Source organism: Mirounga leonina, unplaced genomic scaffold (assembly GCF_011800145.1).
Source record: "Mirounga leonina isolate KUSES-001 unplaced genomic scaffold, KU_Mleo_1.0 Mir_174, whole genome shotgun sequence".
NCBI lineage: Eukaryota > Metazoa > Chordata > Mammalia > Carnivora > Phocidae > Mirounga > Mirounga leonina.
The window spans coordinates 83,069,463-83,094,215 of record NW_023270451.1 but is presented as its reverse complement, the minus strand read 5'-3'; the positions used below and the strand labels follow the sequence as shown (position 1 = coordinate 83,094,215).

General features: G+C 43.3%; 1 protein-coding gene across 1 annotated transcript in view; it reads right to left on the bottom strand.

Annotated features, from left to right (window-relative positions):
• The window catches only part of CNTNAP2 (contactin associated protein 2), a 1,539,511-nt gene that overhangs the window by 93,922 nt on the left and 1,420,836 nt on the right, over positions 1-24,753 (bottom strand). The window contains exon 23 of the mRNA XM_035021319.1: positions 22,786-22,879. Within this exon, the coding sequence (XP_034877210.1) occupies positions 22,786-22,879 (94 nt within the window). The remainder of the gene's footprint in view (positions 1-22,785; positions 22,880-24,753) is intronic.

Genomic DNA, 24,753 nt, shown 5'->3' with positions numbered 1-24,753 from the left:
GCCATACCACTCTCTCCATTAAATACCTTCTACTCACATCAGAATTTGGGAGAAATATTATGCAAATAAAAAAGCTACTTGGTTAGTGTAGATGGCTGAGGCAATTATAGCCATCTGCTACCTGTTAGCCCAGCATGTTCCATCTGTTACAGAGCTCCCATCTACCAAAGAGGGAACTCAACGCGATGTAGATGGGGCTGCTGAGACTAGGTGTTGGGGTCTGGAGGGAGGGATGGGAAGGCAGCTAGATGATTTTCTTTGGTCCACCCAACAAGTGTTTGGCTTTAGGTAGTGGCCAGGGTGCCCGGCAGTGTCCTCTGCATCACCAGCTGACTCACGAGGGTGTTGCTATATCACTGCAAACATATTTTTAATCAGAGGCACATGTTTTCATCAGTGAAAACCCATCAGCTTTACCCTATCTTGGACCTCAAATGAAACGTAGAACTTGGGAGAAATTTGGGTTTTCTACACCATGTCCATAATTAATCTGAATATCTAAATTGGTTCAAACATAAAACTCCTACAGTGTCTTCTTGGTCCACGGCATTTAGCAAACTTCCTCTTACCCTAATAGCTCAACCAGGTCCTCTTCTCTTTGTCCTCCTGGCTAAGAAGAAAAAAAAAATCCTCCTTCTCAGCTCTCACACTTACAGAATTTTGAAAACTGCCTTTTGTGAAAACCTGTCTTATGAAAGAAAGTAACTTTGCTTCTGGGTTTTCTTGGCTCTTAACTAGTGCCGACCTGGGACATGTTTTTTCTTTTCTTCTCAGGCTAAAATATGAAATGTTGACCTTATAGCTTCATAGCATTTTCTTCACTGTCCAGGAACCACTGCATGGGGTTCAATACAGTAAAAGAGGATTTAGTGCTACTTCTTCTGAGATGTCAAAGGCTGTTTTTTGGTGCTCTTCTGATCTTAAAAAGTCTCTATCTCAAATAAAAGTTATTTACACACTTCTGTTATTACTGTGAACTCCCTTTTCTAACTCAGCCTCGTTCTGGAGTAGGTATGGCCTCTCGCTACCAAGCTCTAGCTTCTGCATCCAGTGGAGATCTTGAAGTACTGGAGGGTCCCAAACCCTCATGTCCATGACGCTCGGCACTGTCAGAATACTTAAGTCCCAGGATCTACATTCACACAAATGTAAAATCTGGCTTGTAGTGTCCATTTTATGAAAGGAAGTTAAAGAAGGCACTAAAGAAACACCAAATCTCCTCTTCAATAAAAGTCCTTTTAGGTAATAATTCTCCTTTGTGCAGCCACAAAAAAAATACCCTCCCGGGTATAAACCCAAGACGGCTGCTAGAAAAGGTTCTCTGAACTTCAGTGACTGATGGTCCTCAGAGATGAGACAGCACTGCATACTGACATATTTATCACATGCGTTTAGAGGCAGGAAAGCCCCGGAGAAGGGTTTTGCAGAGAAGTGAGCATGAATGCCAATGTGAGTAATGTGCTTGACATAGAAGACTGGAATGGGACCCAATTACAGTGGGAAACGAGCCAGTGCTTTAATGAATCCACAGTGGGAATGGAGCATACAGGCACCATCTGCATGTGAGATAGGAAGTGATGGGCTTGTCTGTTGCTCACACCTGTGGAATGCATTATACAAAACGGGATCACTATCATTCTTCAACGACAGGGTCAACAAAGCGAACAAGGATTCTCATCCTTGCAAACTGGATTTAGTTTTCCTATCCCGGTCCTTCACAATGGGAATTAAAATACAGGGAGTGTGGAAAATCATAAAAAATGTCTTGCAGATTTATTTTTTTTTTTCTTGCAAGCATTATAGAGAAATATTTTAGGGTTAGAATTTGCAGAGGAATAGAGCAGGTAATCAGCTTGACTTTCTGTGTGGTCAGGGGGTTGGCTTCTGATTTCTAAATGTTTAGGTAAAAGGTGTTACATACAATGATTTTTTAAAAGCAAGAAACATTTTTAGCCCAGTTAAAAATTATTTTTTGCTCTCTTCTCTTTTATTGCAAGCTTAAATTTCATATCTATCTTCTAGAATACTTAGCCTAGATATATAAAAAATATTATCCAATTATATTACTATTTTAAAAATCTAGGATGCTGTGAATACTTAAACATGTGTTTTTTATTAATTGAGAAAATAAATTCATTTATGTTCTGCATATAACACTGGAAACAGATTCCGATTATAACATGCACTACAAATTTTCGAATGCCGCCTGAATTTTCATCATTTTTTAAAAAAGATTTTATTTATTTATTTCACAGAGAGAGACACAGCTAGAGAGGGAACACAAGCAGGGGGAGTGGGAGAGGGAGAAGCAGGCTTTCCGCTGAGCAGGGAGCCCAATGCGGGGCTCGATCCCAGGACCCTGGGATCATGACCTGAGCCGAAGGCAGACGCTTAATGACTGAGCCACCCAGGCGCCCCTGAATTTTCATCATTCTTAAGAGAAGCTATCTTAAAAAGCAATGTGGCATGTCATCAAAGGAAGGCACACCTCTGACAAAAATAACGCATGATTTGAAATGATGATGTGGAAGTGGGTTCACCAGCAGGTGCTCCTGATGACCACACACAGGTGTGTGGGGAGGGAGTGTCTGCTCCCAGCTGCTGCCTCCTCCAGCAGCACCTGTCTGGTGAGCCTCGTCTGGTGAAGAGCGCAAGCAAGGTAGTCCATCCAGCCGACATCGAGGGAACCTGGCTTGTGGCGTGACATGTGGCAGATGGCAGAATGACCGGCCGTTTGGGGGCAAACTGTGTTTGCCGACAGCAAGGCTGTGCTCTTGACCAACCCTTGGTTTGTGTGCGGGCGTGTGTAATTCATCATTTTGCTTCCAAGAATGAATGGAAGTGAGGGGACTGTACCACCTGTCAGTGTTCTGAGCGAGGGTAAGTGAGAGCGTGTGTAAGAACCATCCGTGGATGGGCTTCCATTCGCTGGACCTGGTGGAGGACTGCTTCAGATCTCTGTTATTTCACCCTGGGGGTAGGAATCTGTTTCAAAAACTCTCATGATGGGGTGCTTGGGTGGCTCAGTTGGTTAAAGCATCTGCCTTTGGCTCAGGTCATGATCCTGGGGACCTGGGATTGAGCCCCGTGTCGGGCTCCTGGCTCAGCCAGGAGCCTGCTTCTCCCTCTCCCTCTGCCTCTTCCCTCTGCTCTCTCTCTCTCAAATAAATAAATGAATCTTAAAAAAAAAAAAAGAAAACTCTCACAAGCACTGTGCCCGTTACATGTCAGAGTGACCTGTGGTCTTGTCATTGGTCACCTCTCCCGCAAGAAGCAGATTGGTTCTGCTCCTGAAGGGCAAGCCTGGGTCAGCATCCACCCTTCTTTCCACTTTAGTCCCCTCAACCTTCTTGTCCCAGAAAAGGATCATTGTCTCTCCCCTAAATCCCCCCATGATGGCTCCTTCCGTACAGCACTAGGAACCCAGCCACCTTGTAGCCATTTGGGGACAGCTGAGCTGATAGAGTCCTCTGAGGGCACCTGGTGTGGAACATGGGGCACCTTTGGGAGATCGAGGCAATCAAAGGCAACATATCCTTCACTCTCTGTTCAAGTCTCTTCTCTTGTGTCTTTAAAATTCAATATACAATAAAGTGGGGGTCTTCTTTTGTTGTAGAAGAAAATATTTTCATCTGTTCTTATTAAAAAGTCAAAATAAAATGAACAGAAAGTTTCAGAACAGGTCCCTATGCCAACTTCAAGCATGTAGTGGTTGTACAAGAAATATTTGCTCATCACTTACAAATAGTGGCTTAGAGTCATTTCTCTAAACCTTAAAAGTGTTCATTTCTTGGTGGAAAGGTTTTGCAGTTACCTCAAATGAAAAGGCTATGCTTGACTCTTTTGGATAGGCAGCAGGAGAAATGATTACAACAATTTTCAAAAAGAGATAAGGACTATTAGGTAACATGTAATCTGAAAAGACCCACAGAATGCGCAAAGCCAAATTAATTATTAGTGTCATTTCCCCTCCCTAATTTAATAATTTTACATTATCTTAAAGAGGATATATTCATATTTGTTAAAAACAGGTTCCTTTGATGACCTAAGTGTCCTTTGACAACCTAGGTTTGTGAATGGATGGATAAGGAAGATATCAAATACATACATATAGATTATATATAATGGAATATCAGTCATAAAAAGGGATAAAATCTTGTCATTTGTGACAACATGAATGGACCTAGAGAGCATTATGCTAAGTGCAATAAGTCGGACAGAGGAAGACAAACACCCCAGGATCTCATTCACATGTGGAATCTAAGAAACAAAAGACTAGACAAAACAGAAATAGACTCAGGTACAGAGAACAGCAGGAGGTTGCCATGGGGAGCATGTTGGGGGATGGGCGACATAGGGGAAGGGGGTTAAAAGGTAAAAGCTTCCAGTTATGAGACAGATAAGGCACAGGGATACAATGGATAGCATAGGGAATATAGTCACTAATATGTAATAACTTGGTATGGTGACAGATGGTAGCTAGATTTATTGTGGTGATCATTTTGTAATGTATATAAATTTTGAATCACTATGTTGTACACCTGAAACTAATGGAATCTTGTATGCCAATTACACTCCAATTAAAAAAGTAACAAAACAAATTGCTTTGGAATTAAGATGATTATAAGCATGAGTCAGGAAAAAGAGGGCCAACCCAACACACAGGATGAAATGAAAACACTTAATTGGAGGCACCAAGCTTGCCGTCGATGTCAGCTAGTCAAAGAGTTGTGAGGTGCATACAGTTAAGGGAAAAGCTGAACAACTGGTTTTCTTTACTGACTTCCGCCTCTTTTCTGTCATAGCTGTTCAAACTTAGCTTCCTGATTCCACCCCCCCAATCCCACCCCCTGCCCCCAGCAAAATAAGGCTGCAATATCATCCAGGGGAAAAAAAAAAAAAAAAGAAAGAAAGAAGCTACTATCAAGCCATGAAAAGACATGGAGGAACTTGAAATGCATCTTGCTAAGTGAAAGAAGCCAGTGTGAAAAGGCTACATAACTGTATGATTCCAGCCGTATGACATTCTGGAAAAGGCAGAACTACGGAGACAGTAAAAGAGTCAGCGGCCGCTAGGGGATGGGGTGGGGAGAACAGTTGGAACATGAGGGATTTTTAGAGTAAAGCATCCTAACGGACACTGTAATGGTGGACACATGTCATTACCCACGCGTCAAACTCTACAGAATGTGCGACACAAAGAATAAACCCTAATATCAACCATAGACTTTAGCTAATAATATTGTACCAATATTTGTTCTTCATTTATAACAAGTGTACTACGTTGTGGCAAGTGTAGAGTGCCAAAAATAAGTACGATATGGTAGAGGAGACTATGTATGCATGTGGGGACGGTGGGGGCGTAGATAGAACTTTCTGTACTTTCCCTCAGTTTTTCTTTTTTTAAATTTTTTAAAAGATTTTATTCATTTGAGAGAGAGAGAGCACAAGCAGGGGGAGCAGGGGCAGAGGGAGAGGGAGAAGCAGACTCCCGACTAAGCAGGGAGCCTGACGTGGGGCTCGATCCCAGGACCCTGAAATCATCTCCTGAGCTGAAGGCAGACGCTTCACCAACTGAGCCACCCAGGGGCCCCCCCTGAGTTTTTCTTAAGCCTAAAACTGCTAAAAAATAAAGTCAATTAATTACAAAACTTAAGAAGCCTATAAAATCAAACCTTCAAACTATTAAGCTGCATGACAGTAAGTCACTTGCAAGCCTAGGTCACTTGGTTTGAAATTAGTTCTATGACTTCATATATACCTTATGTTGCTCTTAATTTGGTATTAATAGATTTTAATTAAATAACCTTAGTGTTAAAAAAATGAAAAGATTTTACATGTTTTAGGGTTTGATTCCCATGACTAAAAATAAGAAAAATCTCTAAAAACTTAGTGTCTTAAAAAAGAAGAGTTAGGCCCCCCAAATTAATTCATGCATCGATTTGTGTTGAAACTATATTTATCTGAATGACTTCTCTTTCCTCCCCAGCTCCTACTTCACTTCCCATATGAACAAGGATTCTGAATCTAAATCTTTCTGTGGAGGGGAAGAAGAGAGGAGGGCACAGTGTTACCAGAGACCCATAGGATCCCCATTTTGAAATGTCAAGTAAAAATACTGTCTCCCTCCCACCAGGCCTTTGCTCTTTCATAAAACAAACACGGACAATCAACAGTTAGAGCTGTACAGAAAGACTTGCCCTGAAATCCAGGCTCCACCATGGACGAGCGATCTGACTGTCACTTTAAATTCTCCGGGACTCTCCCCTCATGTATCAAGTGGAGATTTAAGTAGGTACTTACCCGCAAGGTGAATTTACTAAGCTCTCAAGCAGACAGTGCTCCCTGTTTTATCTGTCTGGTTACTGTAGATGAGACCGAAAGCAGGCCCTGAACTAAAGTTGACTCTAGTGATGGAGAAAAATGAAATAGGGATTCCTTTCTGAATTAACGACTTCGCTTCACCCCCGAGTTCACACTTCAAATGTTAATTCCTCATGGATAATAAAGATGGGATCAGAGTTTGAGAATGAATTCACCTGGGCAGAGAGGTGTGAATTATGGATTAAAAATCATCGAAAATTTCTTTAAGAAGATTAGCTCTCTCTTAGATAAGCACACTTTATTGTTTTTAACAGCTATATATAAGAGCAGGAAAAAAATCTTATTAGGCCACAGAGTCTATCTATCTTATTTCCAGAGCATGGAGGTGACACATTCAAAATCCAGCCATGTTTGCTGTCAGGAAACATCAAAAGTCATAGGAAATATCTGTTGTAAACATTTAATGCTTCTTTCTGGGGTAGCCAAAGCAAACATTGAACGTTGAAACAGAAAACCCAGCAAACATTTTTCTATGGCTTCTCTGTCCTCTGTCAGCAGTTCCAGAAAAGTCTGCGAGGAGGCCAGCCTTCCCGAACGTGGTTATGAAGCTGGGGGAGAAATCTCCAAAGCACTGACTTCCTGGCCAACTCTGCTCCCGTCCACTCTTCCTGGCGTTTTCCTATTTTCTCTTTCCCAGTATTTAATTAAGGGGGGCCCAATTTCATCTCATTGTGTTTACCTTCAAGGCCTCCAAGGTTTAAATTGAAGGTCCTTAGCAAGATTATGCAAAGGATCTTTGTCATCCAGACTCCTTTCCCCAAAACATGCTATATTCTCCTTCCCAGGGTCCCAAGATGCCACGATGCCGAGTGGCAGCTAATCTGTGTGTGGCAGGAGACACCGTGAGATGTTGCAGCCCCAGAGGGGAAGATCAAGGCCCCCTGGGTAATGCCAGTTGGACTTGTTACCCTACTTCACTGAGTAATAACGACTCTCATCTTAACTTCTGTGGGTATCAGACGTGACAACAGTTATGCACACGCCTTTAAAACTGCCAAGTGCTGCATGAATACAATGTATGATCTTATTTACGTGACAGGGAGTTAAAAACCATACGGTGGGTTCTCATTATTCACAGCAGTTATGTTCTATAGAGTCACCGTGAGCACGGGATTGGTGAACACTGGACTATTGCTCCTAGGGGAAATACACGGTTAGGTTCCTGAGAGCCTCTGGTCACATTTCATCACCCAATCCATACGTGACCTTGTTCTAGATGTGTGTTTGTTAAAGACACCTTATTGACTATATATTGTTGATCCATTAGCATTGAACTCCTAGCCAACAGTGCTAAAACTTAATGCTTACCAATGAAGCATATCTAACATGCATATTTTATCTGGAAAACACATCACGGCCACCTTGCTTGGGAGCAACAGCATTTCAGTACTACAGTTAGGTGACATTAAACAGTGAAATCACCAATTTAAAAAAAAAAAACCCTCATAAAAATGCAAAAAAACCAGATGGCACTAAATAGACCAGAAAAATGAGTTGTTAAGAGCGTGAGAGCGGAAATGAGAAGGAAGTGTTGCTTTATTCCATCCACCTTGGCTGGGAATGTGTGCTCTGTCCTGCTCATGTTTGCAAAGGACTGCAAAAGCGCCATGATCACTCCTTTCGGGTTGTAAATTTTAACAAGTAGGTGAACTCCCAAATATGAAATCTCTGAATAATGAGGATTGACTGTATGTATACAAGAAATTAAATTTTCTCTGTCTTCTGGAATACTTTTGGATATTATAATAAGAGGAATTTTGGCTTTCACAATGTTTGTTTATTTAGAAACAATTGGGTATACACATGTATGCTGTGTGTCAGAGACAGGTGATTTGGGACAGAAATAGGTCCCCTGTTTCTGACAGTCTGGTTTGAGCAGATACTAAACATATCATGAATTTGTTTCTCACTGCATTTTAATGATAAATGCCTTTTTGGGGTTGTTTCTGTTAATGAAAAATAATTTAACTTTGGAAAACAAGACGGAGAGATGATGGCACCAATGTGTTTTCCACTGAAATTTCTCAAAGTTTTCACTGCTTATTTTATTCTTTGTTGTTGTTGTTGTTATTTTTTTTTTAAATAATAACTGGGTATTAAGGTCAGCCCTTCCTTTATTTTTATAAATTGAAAATCAAAGATCAGATGTAATAACACTTTCCATGATGGATTGAGCACTTACAATGTGCAAGGCTCTGTGACAGGCCCTTTACATTCCCGGTACCATTTCTAATCTTCACAACAAAGCGTATGCCATGGGGGGGGGTACCACTATTAGGAAACTGAAGCTCAGATATGCAGAAAACCTGCGAGGCTCTTTAGCAGGTGGGACAGCTGGGATCCCAGGTGTCTGACACCTCAGTCTGCGCTCTTAACCTTCACTCCATGTAATCTCCTCTTCCAGTCTACACTTTGTTAAAAGATTTGCTTTTGTAGCTGTTTTATCTTGATATCTTGTGTGTCTTTGGGTCATAATGATGTAATTATTAATCACACTTGTTTAAGACACATTTGAGCGACAAGCCAAGATGATTATGATATTGATGGTGTTAGGGTATTAAATCAGCTTGTTATGTGACCTTGGCCCAATGACTTCACCTTTGTGGGCATCGTTTTCCTCAGCTGTGATATGACAAAGTTTAAATAAATTATTCCTTAGGGCCTCCTATGATCCTACAGAGGTAATAATAATAATGAAAAAAATCCCAATACATTTCTAAGAATGACAGTTGAAGGCAATTAAAAAATAATGAGAAACTAACCTTAAACTATAAGTCACTGGGCAGATTCCTTCCATGTAGATTTCCTTCAGCCTGGAGGAGATCTTGGACATTAAGACAATGCTAAATTTTCTTTCCAACATGAAAAATTAGATGTAATTGCTTCTCTTCAATTTTAATATTACTTCTCACCGATCACTTAAACAAGGTCTCTCATCAGTGTTTTACTTCTTCTTTAATCATTATAATAAAAGCCAAAGGCAACTAAGCAGAAATTTCAATTAACTATTTGCCATTTGTTCATTTATCAATTCTGCCACATTCCACTCTTTGGACGTGGACAAAAATCAGGGGGATAAGTTGCTCTCAGGGCCTCTCTCTGAAAGCAGTAGCCGGGAGGTCAATGTACTACATTTTCCTCTGTCTCCATTTCTAGAAATGCATTATATTAGTCATCCCTTCAATAGCGACTCTAGGAGAACGATGGAATTCCAAGTGGTAAATCAGTATTTCATTCCTGTATGTTTCCTAATCTTCAGTGGCAGTGGCAGGAGAGTCGAGAATGAACAGGAGAGATGCTGGTGCAGTCATCTCATGTCCTCCCTGTGTTTGGACCACCCTCCTGCTGCGTCCAGGGAGCTAGCACCTGGTGGACTACCCACCATCCCAGAGATAAATGACTCCAGAGAATACCGTGGACTAGGTCTTGCTTTACTTCTATTACTTTTTAAACATTGAAACTTGTATTGAGGTAGTTATAAAATCGCATGTTGTACTAAATGATACAGAGAGTTCCCTGGTATATTTTGCCCAGTTTTTCCAAAGGAAACATTTTGCAAAACTATAGGAGAATGTCACAATCAGGATGCTGAGATGGATATAATTCACTGATTGTATGTGTATCATTTGTGTGTGTGTAGAAATTGTAAAATTCTTTTTTTTAAAAAAAGATTTACTCATTGTGAGAGAGAGAGAGAGAGAGAGAAAGAGAGAGAATGTGTGAGCAGGGGGAGGGGCAGAGGGAGACAGGCAGACTCTCTGCTGAGTAGGGAGCCAGATACGGGGCTTGATCCCAGGACCCTTAGATCATGACCTGAGCCAAAATCAACAGTCAAGATGCTTAACTGACCGAGCCACCCAGGTGCCCCCAAATTGTAAAATTCTATACAATTTTATACCTGTGTAGGTTTGTGTATTCACCACCACAGTCAAGATCATGAATAATTCCAACAATTCCTAAGAATTCCTCATGTTACCCTTTTATACCACCTCAGACCCTCTTCCTTTCTGCCCCTGTCACTAACCACCAGCAAGCAGTAATCTGTCCTCCATTTGTAAAATATCATTTCAAAAATGTCATGTAAATGGACTCACTAGGTATGAACCTTCTGGGATTGGCTTTTTCCCCTCAGTATAATTCCCTAGAGATCCATCTAAGTTGTTTTGTGTATCAATAGTTTGTTCCTTTCATTACTTAGTGCATGTTCCCTTCCATGGTATGGAGATAACACTTGTGTTGTTTCTCATTGGAACCATCTTCTTTTCTCTTTTGCCTTTCTGAGTGATGACCCATGACCTAGGCAACACCCATCTGCCTGCAGAGGGAATAGGGGGCAGAGATGGGAGAAGGTGGAATTTGCTCCAGGAAGTGCTCAGTTTCTGCAGCAGAGGACCACACCTCAACGGAATAGTCTTGAATGTGTCCAACATGGAAGTCTTAATTTTATCCCCCAGTCCCAAAACTTTTTGTCTCCCAGTGTTGTCCTCAGTAAATGGCACCACCATTTACCCACCTATTCAGGCCAAAAACTGGAGGAATCTTCTTTGATATCTCTTCCCTTCACCTACCACAGCTGATCCATCACCAAATCCTATGCGCGTAGAATATATTCTTATTCCAAATATTTCTCCATTGCTACCACCACAATGGCTTTGGTGCAGGGATCACCCTCTTTCACCTAGATTCTACAACTGGAATTTGACTGGTCTCCTGTGTCCATCTTGCCTTTCTCTTCTTCTGCTGCCCAACTGCTACAGTTAATATGGTAGCTTCTAATACATAAATCAGATCAAAGTCTTCTGCTTCCCATCTCACTTACAATAAAAGGCAGACTCTCCACAATGGTCTACAGTCTGCACTATCCAGCTGCTGGCCAGCCCTCTAGCTTCAGGTATCCCCTACCACTCTGTCCCATCCTTACCGTGGTCCAGCCACACCACCTTTCTTGCTGTTTCTTGAACAAGTCCAGCATGTCTCTACCTAACCTCCCAGCCTCTGCATTGCCCCTCATGCTTCCTGGGATGCTTTCCCTCCAGGGGCCAACACATCACCCTCCCTGGCATCATCAGGCCTCTGCTTAAATGCAAGCTCCTCCAACAGGACTTCCCAGCCAGCCTAACACTCTCTACTGCTAAGCCCCCTTTATTCTTCTTGATAGCATTGATCACTAGCTAACATCTTACCAGACAGTTACCTTCGTCTTTGTCCACACCTATTAGAATATATGCTTCATAAAGGCAAGGACTTTGCTGTTTTATTCATTGTTCTATCCCTATCACCTGGTATATATAAACACTCAATATACTTTTGGGTGAATAAATGATTTCCCCCAATTCCTTTACTCATACCTTTTAACCCATCAAGGACAAAGCAGGTCATAGAGTTTTCCTGTGATAGAGACAGTACCCACCTGTCTAGCTAACACAGGGAAGACAGGAGGCTATTTCTTAGTTGTAGAGAATTTGATGAAAGGGAATGCAGTAGATTGTGTTAATGTCCCTAGTTCTTCCTCCACTGGGTCTGTGCCCCTGCTATGTCACTTTGCTTTTCTTCCTATGAAGAAGCAGAGTCTTTCCCCTCTCCTCAACTCTGGATAGGCCCTATGACTTCCTTAGCGGGTGTGGCAAGACCAAAGGCTTGAAACGTGCTCGCACGAGTGGGCTTGCGCTCTTGTGCCTCTGTTGTTACCTCTGGTGAGTATGTCCATGTTAACTACATGATCCCAGGAGAAAGGTGACAGTTGTATCACAGAGACCCTCAGTCCTTAGCTGACCCACACATTAGTGAGAAAAAATGATTGTTGTTTTAAGCCAGTGTGTTTTGGAATTGTTTGTTACATGGCATTTTTTTTTTCTTTTGTCAATAGCTACAGGACACAGGAAGTAAAAGCAAGATGTTTGTTGTTGTTGTTGTTGAAAGCCTGAAGTGAAATAAGTCAAGCAGAGAAAATCAATTATCATGTGGTTTCACTTATTTGTGGAACATAATGAATAGCAGGGAGGACATTAGGAGAAGGAAGGGAAAAATGAAGGGAGAAATCGGAGGGAGAGACGAACCATGAGAGAATATGAACTCTGAGAAACAAACTGAGGGTTCTAGAGGGGAGGGTGAGGGGGATGGGTTAGCCTGGTAATGGGTATTGAGGAGGGCACATTCTGCATGGAGCACTGGGTGTTATGCACAAACAATGAATCATGGAACACTACCTCAGAAACTAATGATGTAATGTATGGTGATTAACATAATAAAATAAAATAAAATAAAATAAAATAAAATAAAAATAATAAAGCCTGAAAGGACTATGAGAGAAAGAAGAGACCCAGAGGGACTAAGCTTTGTCCAGAGAGCAGGGGGTGTGTCTATAAAGGGTTAGGAAGGGGACTGAAGGCAGGGGGCTCGTGTCCTGCTTCCTGATTTGGGGCTCTGGGGGGAGACTGTCATGTAGGGGGTCTGGCAACAACATGGGGCAACCCAGCCTCATTAAGAGAGGGAAGAAGAGTGAGCCAGCAGCCCCTCAGTCTTATGAGGAGGGGGCTCTGAGATAAAGCCAACGATTTACCACAGAGGCTGCCTTGGGGTGCTGACATCTGCCATGGGGAGGATGAAGGACATGACAGAGACTAGGGGTCTGTCTCAAGGGAGAGCTGAGGGGACAGAAGGAGGCAAAGGGAGCAAGGGTGGGTGCTCCTTGGAGCACTGCATGAGTCAGAGGGGGACTCTAAGTTCCCCGACCACTGATTTTACCATCAGGATGCTGGGCTGGAGGCCAGCAGATGGCAGGTCATGTGAACCCAAGGAAGGACAGCATGACCCTGGGACCTCCCTGTGATGGTGTCAGACACACACTTAAGCTGCCACATCCTGCTGCCCATCCCCATCTGTATTCTACATACCTGGTCACCATCTTCTAGAAGGAAAGCAGGGGATGGGAAGGCCACTGGAGAGACTGAACATTTTTATTCCAGAGGGACAGAGCACAACCAGAAAGGACTGTTGAAATAATCAAGCCAGATTCGACTGTAAGCTAGACCGGGCTTTCGTTTATTTGCCCTTGTTATCCAGAAGGAATACAGATTATCATAGACAAACGAAGACGCTGCATTTCCTCGGCATGCCCAAGTTGTTGGTGCATCACAACGTGCAATCCTGTTATAGACATAGCAGCCTCCCGCTTGCCATCCTGTAGCCTCTCACGCGACTCCTTGGAGCATTTTCACCCTGCAGGTGATGTTATCTTTCTAAAGTGTCAATCTGGTCAGCTTATTCTCCTGATTAAAAACAAAAAGTCCTTCCATGACACCTTTTTGCTCCCAGGGTAACATTAAAACCTTAACATGGCTTGTAAATAAATCCTCAATATGCAAACACAGCCAGGGCCCTGTCTTACGCCTCTACACTCACCCCTGACTCCAAAGACCAAGGCCGGGGATCCCCATGCTCTGAGCTTTCTTCTGCCTGGGGAGCAGGGGGGGCAGGAACTGCTGGGGAGTTCAGGCTCTCGGAAGCAGCCCTCGCCTGTGCAGACGGACAGGAGGAGGCACAATGCTCTGGCTTCCTCCTGCATCAGGGAGATAGTGAGGCGGCTTGTGAACAGCCTCCCACAGTTCCCCACCGGTCCTGAGCTCCCACTGCCCACATGGTGAGTAGCTTGATGGCGCTCCATTCCTTCCCCTGTTTCATTTCACCACTGCTCTACTAATATGCCCTGGGATCTGCTCCCAAATAAACTTGTATTCAAATGCTCATCTCCTCATCTTCTTGCAACTACACCCCCCTGGAGGCTTCTCCTTTTCCTGGACCAAGGCTGGGTCTCTGATCTCAAGTGCTCCTGTCGGACGAACCCAAAACAAGATGGGTGATAACCTAGTTCAATCCCCACTGGGTCACATTTTTATTTATTTTTATTTTTAAGATTTTTATTTATTTATTTGTGTGAGAGAGAGAGAGAGTACACAAGCAGAGGGAGAAGCAGGGTCCCTGCTGAGCAAAGAGCCCGATGTAGGATTTGATCCTGGGACCCTAGGATCATGACCTGAGCCGAAGGCAGATGCTTAACTGACTAAACCACCCAGGTGTCCCCTGGGTCACATTTTTAGAGTGAACCTGGGCATTGCTAATAATTCACTCTCGTCTTGGCAGTAGGAAATTGGGACTGTCCTGGGCAAATGAGAACATTTGGACCCACTCATAAAGCTTGTCTTAGTCTGCACCTGTTTACTGCTGCTATGTTTTTATCCTCATCATACACTTTAGTTTCAACCACTCTGAAAGAAACCTGCAAACTTCCCTCATAGCACACTGGGTTTCCCAAGATGGTCACAACCATACCTCCCATCCCACCTTTTCCTCTGCAGTGGGAACTTGTCACGAAACCATCAAGAAGTAGAGTCTGCATCTCCTTTCTTGGAATATGGGCTAGAGTCCAGATTTTGGCCAACAACTTGAGGGAAAAGGGATGTGAGTAACTTCTGAGGCAGGGTCTTAGGGATCTCTAGCTTGCACCTTTACTCTTTGGAATGCCCTTTCTAGCGCCTGCCATCATGCAGGGAGGACGCGCGAGCAACCATGACATGGAGCCAGTGTGGGAGAACTGAGGCCTCTGGCCGACAGCCTCTGCTAGACTCCTGGAGCCACGTGGGTGAGGCCACTTTGGATCATCGAGTCATGTTAACACCTTGTTGGAGACCACATCAAGCAGAAGAGACATCCAGTGAGGCCAAAGAATTACTGCATGCAATAATGAAGTATTATTCAAGCCACAAAGTTCTGAGTAGGTTGTTGTAGAGCAACAGAGAATTGGAAAAGCCCTCCTCTTTCTGCCCTCTCCGCCACCCCATTCCTTTGCCCAGACAATTCTAACTTCTTACTCGGGTCTCGGCTTCTATGCCACTTCCTCTGGTATGCCTTCCCTGTCTCCTGGACCGGGTGAAGTGCCCTTCCTACTTGCTCCCAAAGGATCCTACGCTCCCATCTTCCGTTTACCTTGCCATTGTGTCCTTCCACTTCTAATTCCTTCCATTGTCTTCTCCTCTCTTCCTGTTAGAACTCAAGCCCTCTAAAGGCAGCACCGTGCCTGTCTTGAACACCACTGGTGTATCAATGGCGTATAAATGCCTGGCATATGACAAGTGATCACTACATACTTGCCAAATTATGGCTGAATAAAAATAACTAATGTTTATTACACACATACTATGTGGCAGACCCTGTGCTATCTCTCAAACATGTATTATTTTGCAGAATCCTGTGAAGTATGGATCATTACTATTCCTATTTTACACACAGGGAAACAGAATGTGCAAGATGTTAAGTCACGTTGCAAAGTCATACAGTCTGCAAGTCATAAACTAAGAATGAAAACCCAAGTGTGTGATAGCAAAGTTCTGATCCCAGCTCTAACCCTTATGCATCAATCAGGATAGGCTAGGTTGTGCCACAGTAACAAAGAGCCCTATAGTCTCAGTAGCTTAAAAAGCAAGAGTTCTTTCTTCTTTCTTTCTTTCTTTTCTTTTTTCTTTCTTTTTCTTTCTTTCTTTCTTTCTTTCTTTCTTTCTTTCTTTCTTTCTTTCTCTCTCTCTCTCTCTCTCTCTTTCTTTCCTTCCTCCCTCCCTCCCTCCCTCCCTTCCTTGTGCTATGCATTTGTCATGAGTTGACGGGGTTCTCTGTTCATGGTGGTCACAGAGGGCTCCAGGTGATGGAACCACCATGGTCTTCAGGTTTTCCAGTCCCCATGACAAAAGGACAGAAGGACTCTAGAGACTCTTGCACCAGCAATTAAATGTCCTAGCCCAGACATTGTTATGTCTTTTCTACTCAAAACTTTTTGACCAGAAATATTCAGTGAGCAGCATAATGCCTACCGCAGTATACCACCTCCCCAGTGCATGCAGACAGAGGCATGTCATTTCCTGCGGTGTGTGAAGGCTTTGCCAAAGTTCCAGAAAGTTTTGGAAAGCCCTGGAATAAGGATGTTATATCCAAAGATCATCATATTCACATTTTAGAATATAATGCAAATCATACAATGGCTACCAATAGGTATATCCTCTATCGGAGTTACTTTAAATAATGGCAGTTTGGAAAATACTAGGATCTGGGACCAACAAGACTTACAAATCATATTAAATTCAAATGGGTTCACCTTTAATTTTGCCACCACTGACGTTGCCACTGACAAGTAACAATGCTCAGTGAAGCAACAGTTGCCCTGCATCAGTATTTGACTTTCTCCAAACACAGCTTCTCAAACTTACACAGAGGAACTGCTGTCTTTTTATTATAATATAGATCTACTTTACTATGATTTTATATCACTGTGATTTACAGCACTGGCACAAACAGTTAATTTGAAAAAACTAAGAGGGCTCAGAAATACCTTTCTAAAATTAAAATTAAAATGAACATGCCATCCTGAAAACAGAGGCTGTCCATTACACTAACATACAGTGACATTCTTCTCATCCATCTCAATGCTGCATCCATAGCACTGAATGATGCATGTCAAGGAGCCCCGAATCGAATTACCCTGTCGGTTCTCACATGGAGGAACTTCTCCACTCTAATACTGCATTTCTCACCTTTTTAAAAAAGAAAGTTACTCCCATCACAAAGTATACCATTTCAAGGGTTTTTAGGCTTTCTCTAATCTGGTCTCATTCCATCCAGGAAACTCAAAGTACAGAGGAATTTCCAGTGACCCTTTGTTGAATACTCTCAATAATGGAGAGTCCACTGCTTCTAAACTGCAGTCACTCATGTTTTAATGGCGGTAGTTACCAGAAAGTTCTTGGAGGGACTGAAGTCTTGCTCTCGCTAGTCTTCTCTGGTCCTGGTGAGTCAGCCTCCACAAGGTCTCACCTGTCCAGGTAGCAGTTGTCTAAGACCGGAAATGGATTCTCTCATGTCTTTTTAATCGTATCTTAGTATCCCCAGGCCTTCTGATTTTTCCTTTGGGGGGCCTTTTGTTCATCTGGTCTTTTCCTCAGAAGATTAACATCTATCTTAAAATGAGGTGCCTAGGAATAGGCCATGACATCCCGCTGGGGTGTGATTGTACTCTTTGCTCTGGATATGATTCTCTCATTAATGTAGCTCAGTACAGTGCTTATTTAAACATCAATCACCACATAACATTGGCTCATACCAAACTCCCCAGAAATCCAACCTGAATCTTTTTCATGATACCAGGGGTCTTCTGTCTTCCATTTATGTCTGTTTTTTTTTTTTCTTTCTTTTTTTGGTTGAATGCAGGAGTTAAGTTTATCTTTATTATATTTCATGCCATTGTTTTAGCCTATCTTTCTAGGCCATCAAGATGCTTTTGACGTTTTTATTTTTATTACCTAGCTTGTTAAATCATCCTTTTATTAGCTATGTGTCATTTGCAAATTTAATAAACAACCTATTTATATTTTTTCCATTGATAGAAATGTTAAAAAGCGGTGCCTGGGTGGCTCAGTCAGTTAAGCGTCTGCCTTCGGCTCAGGTCATGATTCCAGGGTCCTGGGATGGAGCTCTGCGTCAGGCTTTCTGCTCAGTGGGGAGCCTGCTTCTCCCTCTCTCTCTGCCTGCCGCTCCCCCCTGCTTGTGCGCGCGCGCTCTCTCTCTCTCTCTCTCTCTCTGTGTCAAATAAATAAATAAATAAATAAGATGTTAAAAAAGAAGTAAACAGAAAATCCTGCTTCAGGCTTCTACTTATCTTTCTCTCCCTTGATTTAAAGAGTTTTTGAGATACTCTTAAATCTGTTGCTGAAAATCATATACATAAAGTCAATGACATCACTCAGCTAGTAAATGATACAAAATGGACATAATGACCGCCAATGAAATTTCTACTTTGTGAAACTTTGTTGCTTGTGATTCTGACTTCCTTCTAGAAGGACTGAGAAAGTGAGCAATCCAGTCTAAAATTTTGATGTTGTCTGACAGTGATCACATTCTTATTTCTAAATAAATATATTTCTTCCATTTGCTTTAGAAAGATCAAACTTGTCCTTGATTAGGTACTCTTCCTTTCATCCTTTTTATGTGTCCTTTTTCAAGCATTGCTCATCAAAGGGCTCCATGTGAAGTCCTATTATTTATTTAGATCCATCTCCTTTCCCTTCTTTTATAGGATTGTTTTCTGATTAGCAGATGACCCAACTAAAGCAACAGCTGGGGGGCATCATTCTCTAGGGGGTGTCAAACCTCACTAGAATACATGAGGTATCTGTTTGAAGTTCAGTCTGTCTTTACAGATGAGTATTCACATAGCTGGTGAATGCATATTGGCCGTTTCTCACTGAAATATATGTCGCTTTCAAAGGGGAACTTAAAAAATGCTTCTCACTCATCCTGCTCCTACTAAATGGCCAAATATTTAAGGAATATTGGCTTCAGGATACGGCCAGTGATTAGCTTCCCCAAGTGCCCACAAGTCTTTGTGGCCCTCACTGTGACTCCTTTGATTGTATTAACAGAATTTATCTTCAGGGTGTCAGCTCCCCTCCCTGTGTCTTCATCATTCTGAAAGATGCAGGTGTTCCTGGGAAGCAATGCATAGCTCTTGGTGTCACACATCTCTCGGTTCAAATCCCACCTCCGCCAAAGACCAGCTGGCGGACTGACAGCCAATGGTTCTCAGCTGGTGTTGACATGGCCCTCCCGGGGACGTGTGGCAATGTCTGGAGACATTTTTGGCTATCACAGCTGGGGGGTGCTACTTGCATTAGTTGGTAGAGGCCGGGATGCTGCTAACTGTCCCATGATGCATAGGACAGCCCCACAACACGGAACTGTCTGACCCAAAATGTCAATAGTGCGGTGCTGGGAAATCCTGCCTCAAGAAAATAATGTCACCTTTCTCAACCATGGTCCCTTCCTCCGTACAAGGAGGGTAACAGTGGTCTGGGTGGCACTGGGGGGATTACAGAGAGGACTCTGCTTGCAACGCCAATCAGAATGACTGGCACAGAGCTGGCATCAAGAAAAGACAATGTTTTCTTTATTTATGCACCATTTATGTAGGCATTGTGTTGGGTACTTCCTAAGATGTTATTAGCTTAATACTAAGTGAGTAGTTCATTTACTCCACAAATATTTTTTGAGGGCTTTCTATATGCTAGGCACGGATCTGGTTGCTGCAAATTGATTAAAAAAAAACAACACACAAAAAACCCAAAACAAACAAAAACCACCTGCGAGAACCCAGGCCCTCAGGGTTTCAAGGAATGTGCCCAAGGGTTCAACACTAATGAGAGGCAAGGCTTGGATTCAAATAAAACCAGCTGCTGTGGACCAATGCTTGTGTCCACCCCAAATCCTATGTCCGGGAATACGCATCCCTCAACCGCTCAACCTCTGCTGCCAAACAGGACCAATGCTTGTGTCCACCCCAAATCCTATGTTGAAATCCTAACCCCGATGTGATGACATTAGGAGGTGGGGACTTTGGGAGGTGATTAGGTCATGAGCGGGGAGGCCCCATGAATGACAGTAGTGCCCTTGTAAGAAGGGACAGGAGGGAGCTCGCTTCCTCTTCCCACATGAGGACACATAGAGAAGTCAGCCACCCACCAACCAGGGAGAAGGACCGGCCAGACACCTGATCTGCTGGCTCCCGGACTTCCCAGCCTTCAGAACCACGAGAAGCATCTGTGGCTTACGCCTCCCGGTGTGTGGTGTTCCGTTAGGGCCGCTGGAGCTAAGAGACCAGCTCTGCCTGATTCCAAAGCCTACATTCTCTGCACTCCATTATTCTCCATTATTATCAGACACCTGCTTTCAGAAACACCAGATTGCAAGGCATGTGAGAGCTGTGGATCTCGCCTCCGGGCTACTTTTATTGACCAGATTAGCATCGTCATCCCACTATCTCACTTCTTCGATGACATGCCTTTTCTTTCTTTCCCCTTTTACTCTTTATTAATTCAATAAATGGTTCTTGAGCACTTGCTACTTGTTAGGAGACAGTGGAATGACAAGTCACCGCCTTGGTCCGTGTGGAGCTCCCAGGCTGGTGTAGATGAGAGTCAGTCTCTGGGAGACGTCAGTGCCCTGGGGACCAGGGGCAGCATCCTACCTTCCTCTTTCGTGCGTGACGCTGTGATGCCATGTCCACCTCGGGGTCAGCGACTTCCTTACAGGTGTTCCTATGTTCTTGACATAACTCGTTGCCATGTGCACGGTTAGTTTATGTGCACAGCAAAATTTTCCTCTGGGGCACAGAAAACTCTGGGTGTAACACTCCTACACCGGAGGTTCATGTTATGCATTTTACTTGGCACAGATTTAGAGCCCAGTAAATTCCTAGTTATAGAGGATGTTGCCTTTATGATGTTATTGTTCATGACCTTGAAGGTCCATGCTACATTGTATATGGTCATTTTGCTCAAGTGTGCATTGAATCACATGGCCTGAAATACTGATGAGCCAGAAAGTGTTACTTCTAGTGATGGGACTTAGCAATCCCTCAACATTCCTGTCAACACGTGACGTTGTGAGTCTCATAGCGCAATGAAGTCCACTGTTTCAGGTGTGTTCATGGTGGATGTTACTCTAGGAATATCATAGGATAGTGTCTTTGGGACTATCATACCTTCATAATGTTGAGTTTGTTCTGATGGGATGACTACGGCCCCGAAAAGAACACTTAAAATTTTCAATTATTCTTGACTGAATTGTAGGAATGCCTGTGGTGAGACGTGGGCACTCACCAGTGTCTCAGGATGTATGACACCACAAATGTCAGGGCTCTCCTCCACTAAATGGCCATTTCTTGCCGCTGATGAATGGCCTCCCTTGACTTCCAGCTGCCTCCCTTCTGGACAAGTTCTTTTGATTTGCTTGAGGTCGTGGACTCTCGTCAAGAGAGACCCACATCAAAACTCCACTTTGCCACATCCTCGTTAAGTAACTTTGGTGACTGGCTCTCTCAACTTGTTTCCTCAACCTACCGAGGAGGATAATCATCACAGGTCTTGCTTCACTGGACGGCTGTGCCGTTTAGTTGTCACATGTACACGTGGGAATTGTTTGGCACAACGCCCAGAACATAGTAGGTGCACGTGAATTTCAGCCCTCCTTCCTTTCCCACCTGTCGACTGAGCTAATGCCCCCTTCCCATCTTTCCCCGACGATGTGGCCTTTTCCTCTGAGGCCCCGTGTGCAGTTCTACTCATCTGCAGCCTTGCCTGGCGTGTTTCTGCTTCTAGGTCCGGGAATACGCATCCCTCAACTGCTCAACCTCTGCTGCCAAACTTTCCCATCTTTCTTTTTTCATTTCTCAGTCAACTGGCACAGAGATAATGGCTCGGTAGTCAGGAGCACAGACCAAGGGGTCTGCCTGCCTGGGTTCAAGTTTTGGCCCCACCAATTATGAAGTAGGTGGTCTTGGGCAAGATATTGAATCTCTCTGTGCCTCAGTTTTCTCATCTGTAAAATGTAGACAGTCTTGTGTGCTCTTGTCTAATCTTGATGATCTCATAGAATTGCCATGAAGGTTCAATAAGTTCATATATCTAAGGTAGGATGGAGCTCGGCTTGCAGTAAATCCTATATAAGTGCACATTATTGATATTTTTATTATAGGTCGGGTCTCCTATTCTCCTAATTATCTGCTCCCCTTGCCCCCATCTTTTAAAATGAGCACTTTTTACAATTATTGACATTCTGACCACCACTACTTGCTGGACACGGACGTACCTCCTCCTTGGCCCACACATTACCCACCATCTTACTGTTTTCATTCTTGGCTCACAATATAAGTTCTCATAGTAAAAAAAAAAATTCTTTCACTGGCTCTACATCAATCACTTAAAAATATATAACCAATCACACTGGTATTTATCTAGACGGTGCTGATCTATGGCAAGAAAAGGGCAAGAGTGATGCTCAGACTAACAATCACGCATGGGGGGTGGGTGTTCGCCGCAATTTTCCAATCCTTGTTGGCCTTCTAATTTGCAAATAATATCAGCCGGCTTTTTCAGAGTGAGAGGAAGACAACCATGTTGATGTGCTTAGACAAAGTTAAATACTGCTAGTAGGTGGGGGTCTCAAATAAACGAATGAGCAAATTTCACATAGAGAAGCAGGGAGCAGACACTGGTTTTACTTCTGTTTTAGTTTCTATCACACACCAAAGGATGCTGGTCCCATGGCCTTCACCAACACAGAAGACACAACCACCAATCACAATGTGTTTCGAAGGCCAATTACCCCAAAGATGATCTGATGATCTCTTCTGCATCACTGAGAAAACCAACACACCTTCTCTTGTACTGAGGAGGTCTCAGTGACCGAACCCAATGGCAGAAATCGACCCGGTAACTTAAAAATCCAGATTCACATCACCTAACAGAATTCTTACACCAAACACATTCTTACCATACGTTTATACATGAAGCACACAATTCTTACCTATAACTTTTCCTAGAAAGAGCGACTTGGGAGAATTGAACAGTGTGTCAGACGAGCTCGGCAGATGGTAACTCACAGAAGGATAGTGATCAAGCTGCAGGAAGAAAACAAGAGACACTTTTAGAAGAATGTTGCTAACTTGTGCTGGAATCACATCTTCCCAGCGGGATGAGTCCGTCTCAGAACCCTGGGGTCCGGATATCTTCCTTCATCGGTGTGGACTCTCAAATACCAGCCTGAACAAACAGGAAGCCCATCTATTCCTTCTCTGGGCTTATTTGAAAACATTTTGAGCTTGGTAAAGACTCTTTATGAATTGTTCTTCAGCTTATGCAATTTTCTGTGGATAATTTGTCCACATTTTCTGCTGGATTAAGATCCTTGCTCATTTTTAATAGAGTAAAATCTGCTTGATCCAATCTCCAGCATTAACCCCTGAGATAGAAAATGCTGCATCTTTAACAATGAATTTTCTTTAAGATCCGCTTACTGTCCTGTTGTATTTGCCTTTCCATACCATCAGCTCTCAGACCAATATTGATTTTCAGTATGTATATTCAAATATGAATATATATGTAAATATATATTCAAATGCTGAAATTCAAGGTGGGTAAATATACATGGTGGGTTTGTTGTTTGTTTTTTTTTTTTTTGCTTATCAAGAGAGGAGGATGCCCCCACAGGGCAGGGACATTTGAGCCTGGCGGGGACAAAGGCACATTTGCTGTAGCTGGCCTGGTTCCTTCAGAGTGGAGGTGAGTTGGCAGCAAGGGAGGGAAAAATAAGCAGATGGAAAGAGCTGTGGGAGCAATGCACATTACTGATTACATTTCTCAAGTACAAAGTACAAACGCTGGTGTCCCAGAATCAGGGCCTCTCTTGTCCTCTCAGTCCCGACATGGCTTTTTCTGCCTTAGCTGTCTTTTTACAACTGATACAGCCTAGTGGTGTTTCCCTCACTGGGAGCTCCTGGAGTTTTCTGTGCCTCTCTATATCCACCTGTGAAGAATCGCTTTTGTAGCCTTTCGCTTTTCTGCAGTGAGTTTCCTACCTGCTCAGGTAAGCGGCAGGTGAGGTGCGGGTCAGCGGAAACACTGCGTCCCTTCCCAGCACAGGCATGCGAGCAGGGGCTTGTTCAAGGCGACAGCACATGCCCCAGAAACCGGCCCCACTCCCGGGTCCCTGCTAGTACCCGCCAAGATGGGCGAAGCTGCCGGAAGCTAGGCTGCTAGAAAGTGCCGGGAAGTGAGCTAATCTCACTGGCCACGTGGAGAACGAGCCTCTTTGAGGGAGGATCATTCATCATTAATGACTGTCTGCACCTGACTCCTGAGGCTGCTTACTAGAAACCTAGAGGTTATTGAGAGCCAGGGTTCAGAGTCAAAGACTCATCACCTCTCAGGAACGTGGGGAGTTCTGACCTGCAGAACCAGTGCTGTGAAGTTACTGTGCCCGGGTGCTGGTTCAGCACTGTAACGGAGGTCCAAAAAACACTGTGAAAGCAAACACTGGCATGCTCAACTATAATTCTGATTTTAAGTGCAGCATCAACAAAACCCTTATTCTGTCCAGAGAAGCTTAGATATTTTAAATCTTATGAAGTTGCTGCGCTGGCTGCTGATTAGCTAGCTGCTTTGGCGCCATCTGATGGCCCATATGGGTAACTGCTGCTGTCCCTCCACTTCTGCGGTCAAAAAAGATAACCATAGAACGCCAACATAATAGGTTACCCTGCACGCTTCACAGCGATGATCTTCCCCTAGATACTTCTTATACCTTCATCTGTCTTGCTAAAGAACTTAAAAATGGATACAAACAATATATGCTCATTATAGAGAAAATAATAGTATAGATTTGCAGAAAATAACCCATGCCTGGTGATAATTATTATTTTTAAAGATTTTATTTACATATTTGAGAGACAGAGAGGGAGAGCGTAGAGGGAGAGTGAGAGGGAGAAGCAGACCG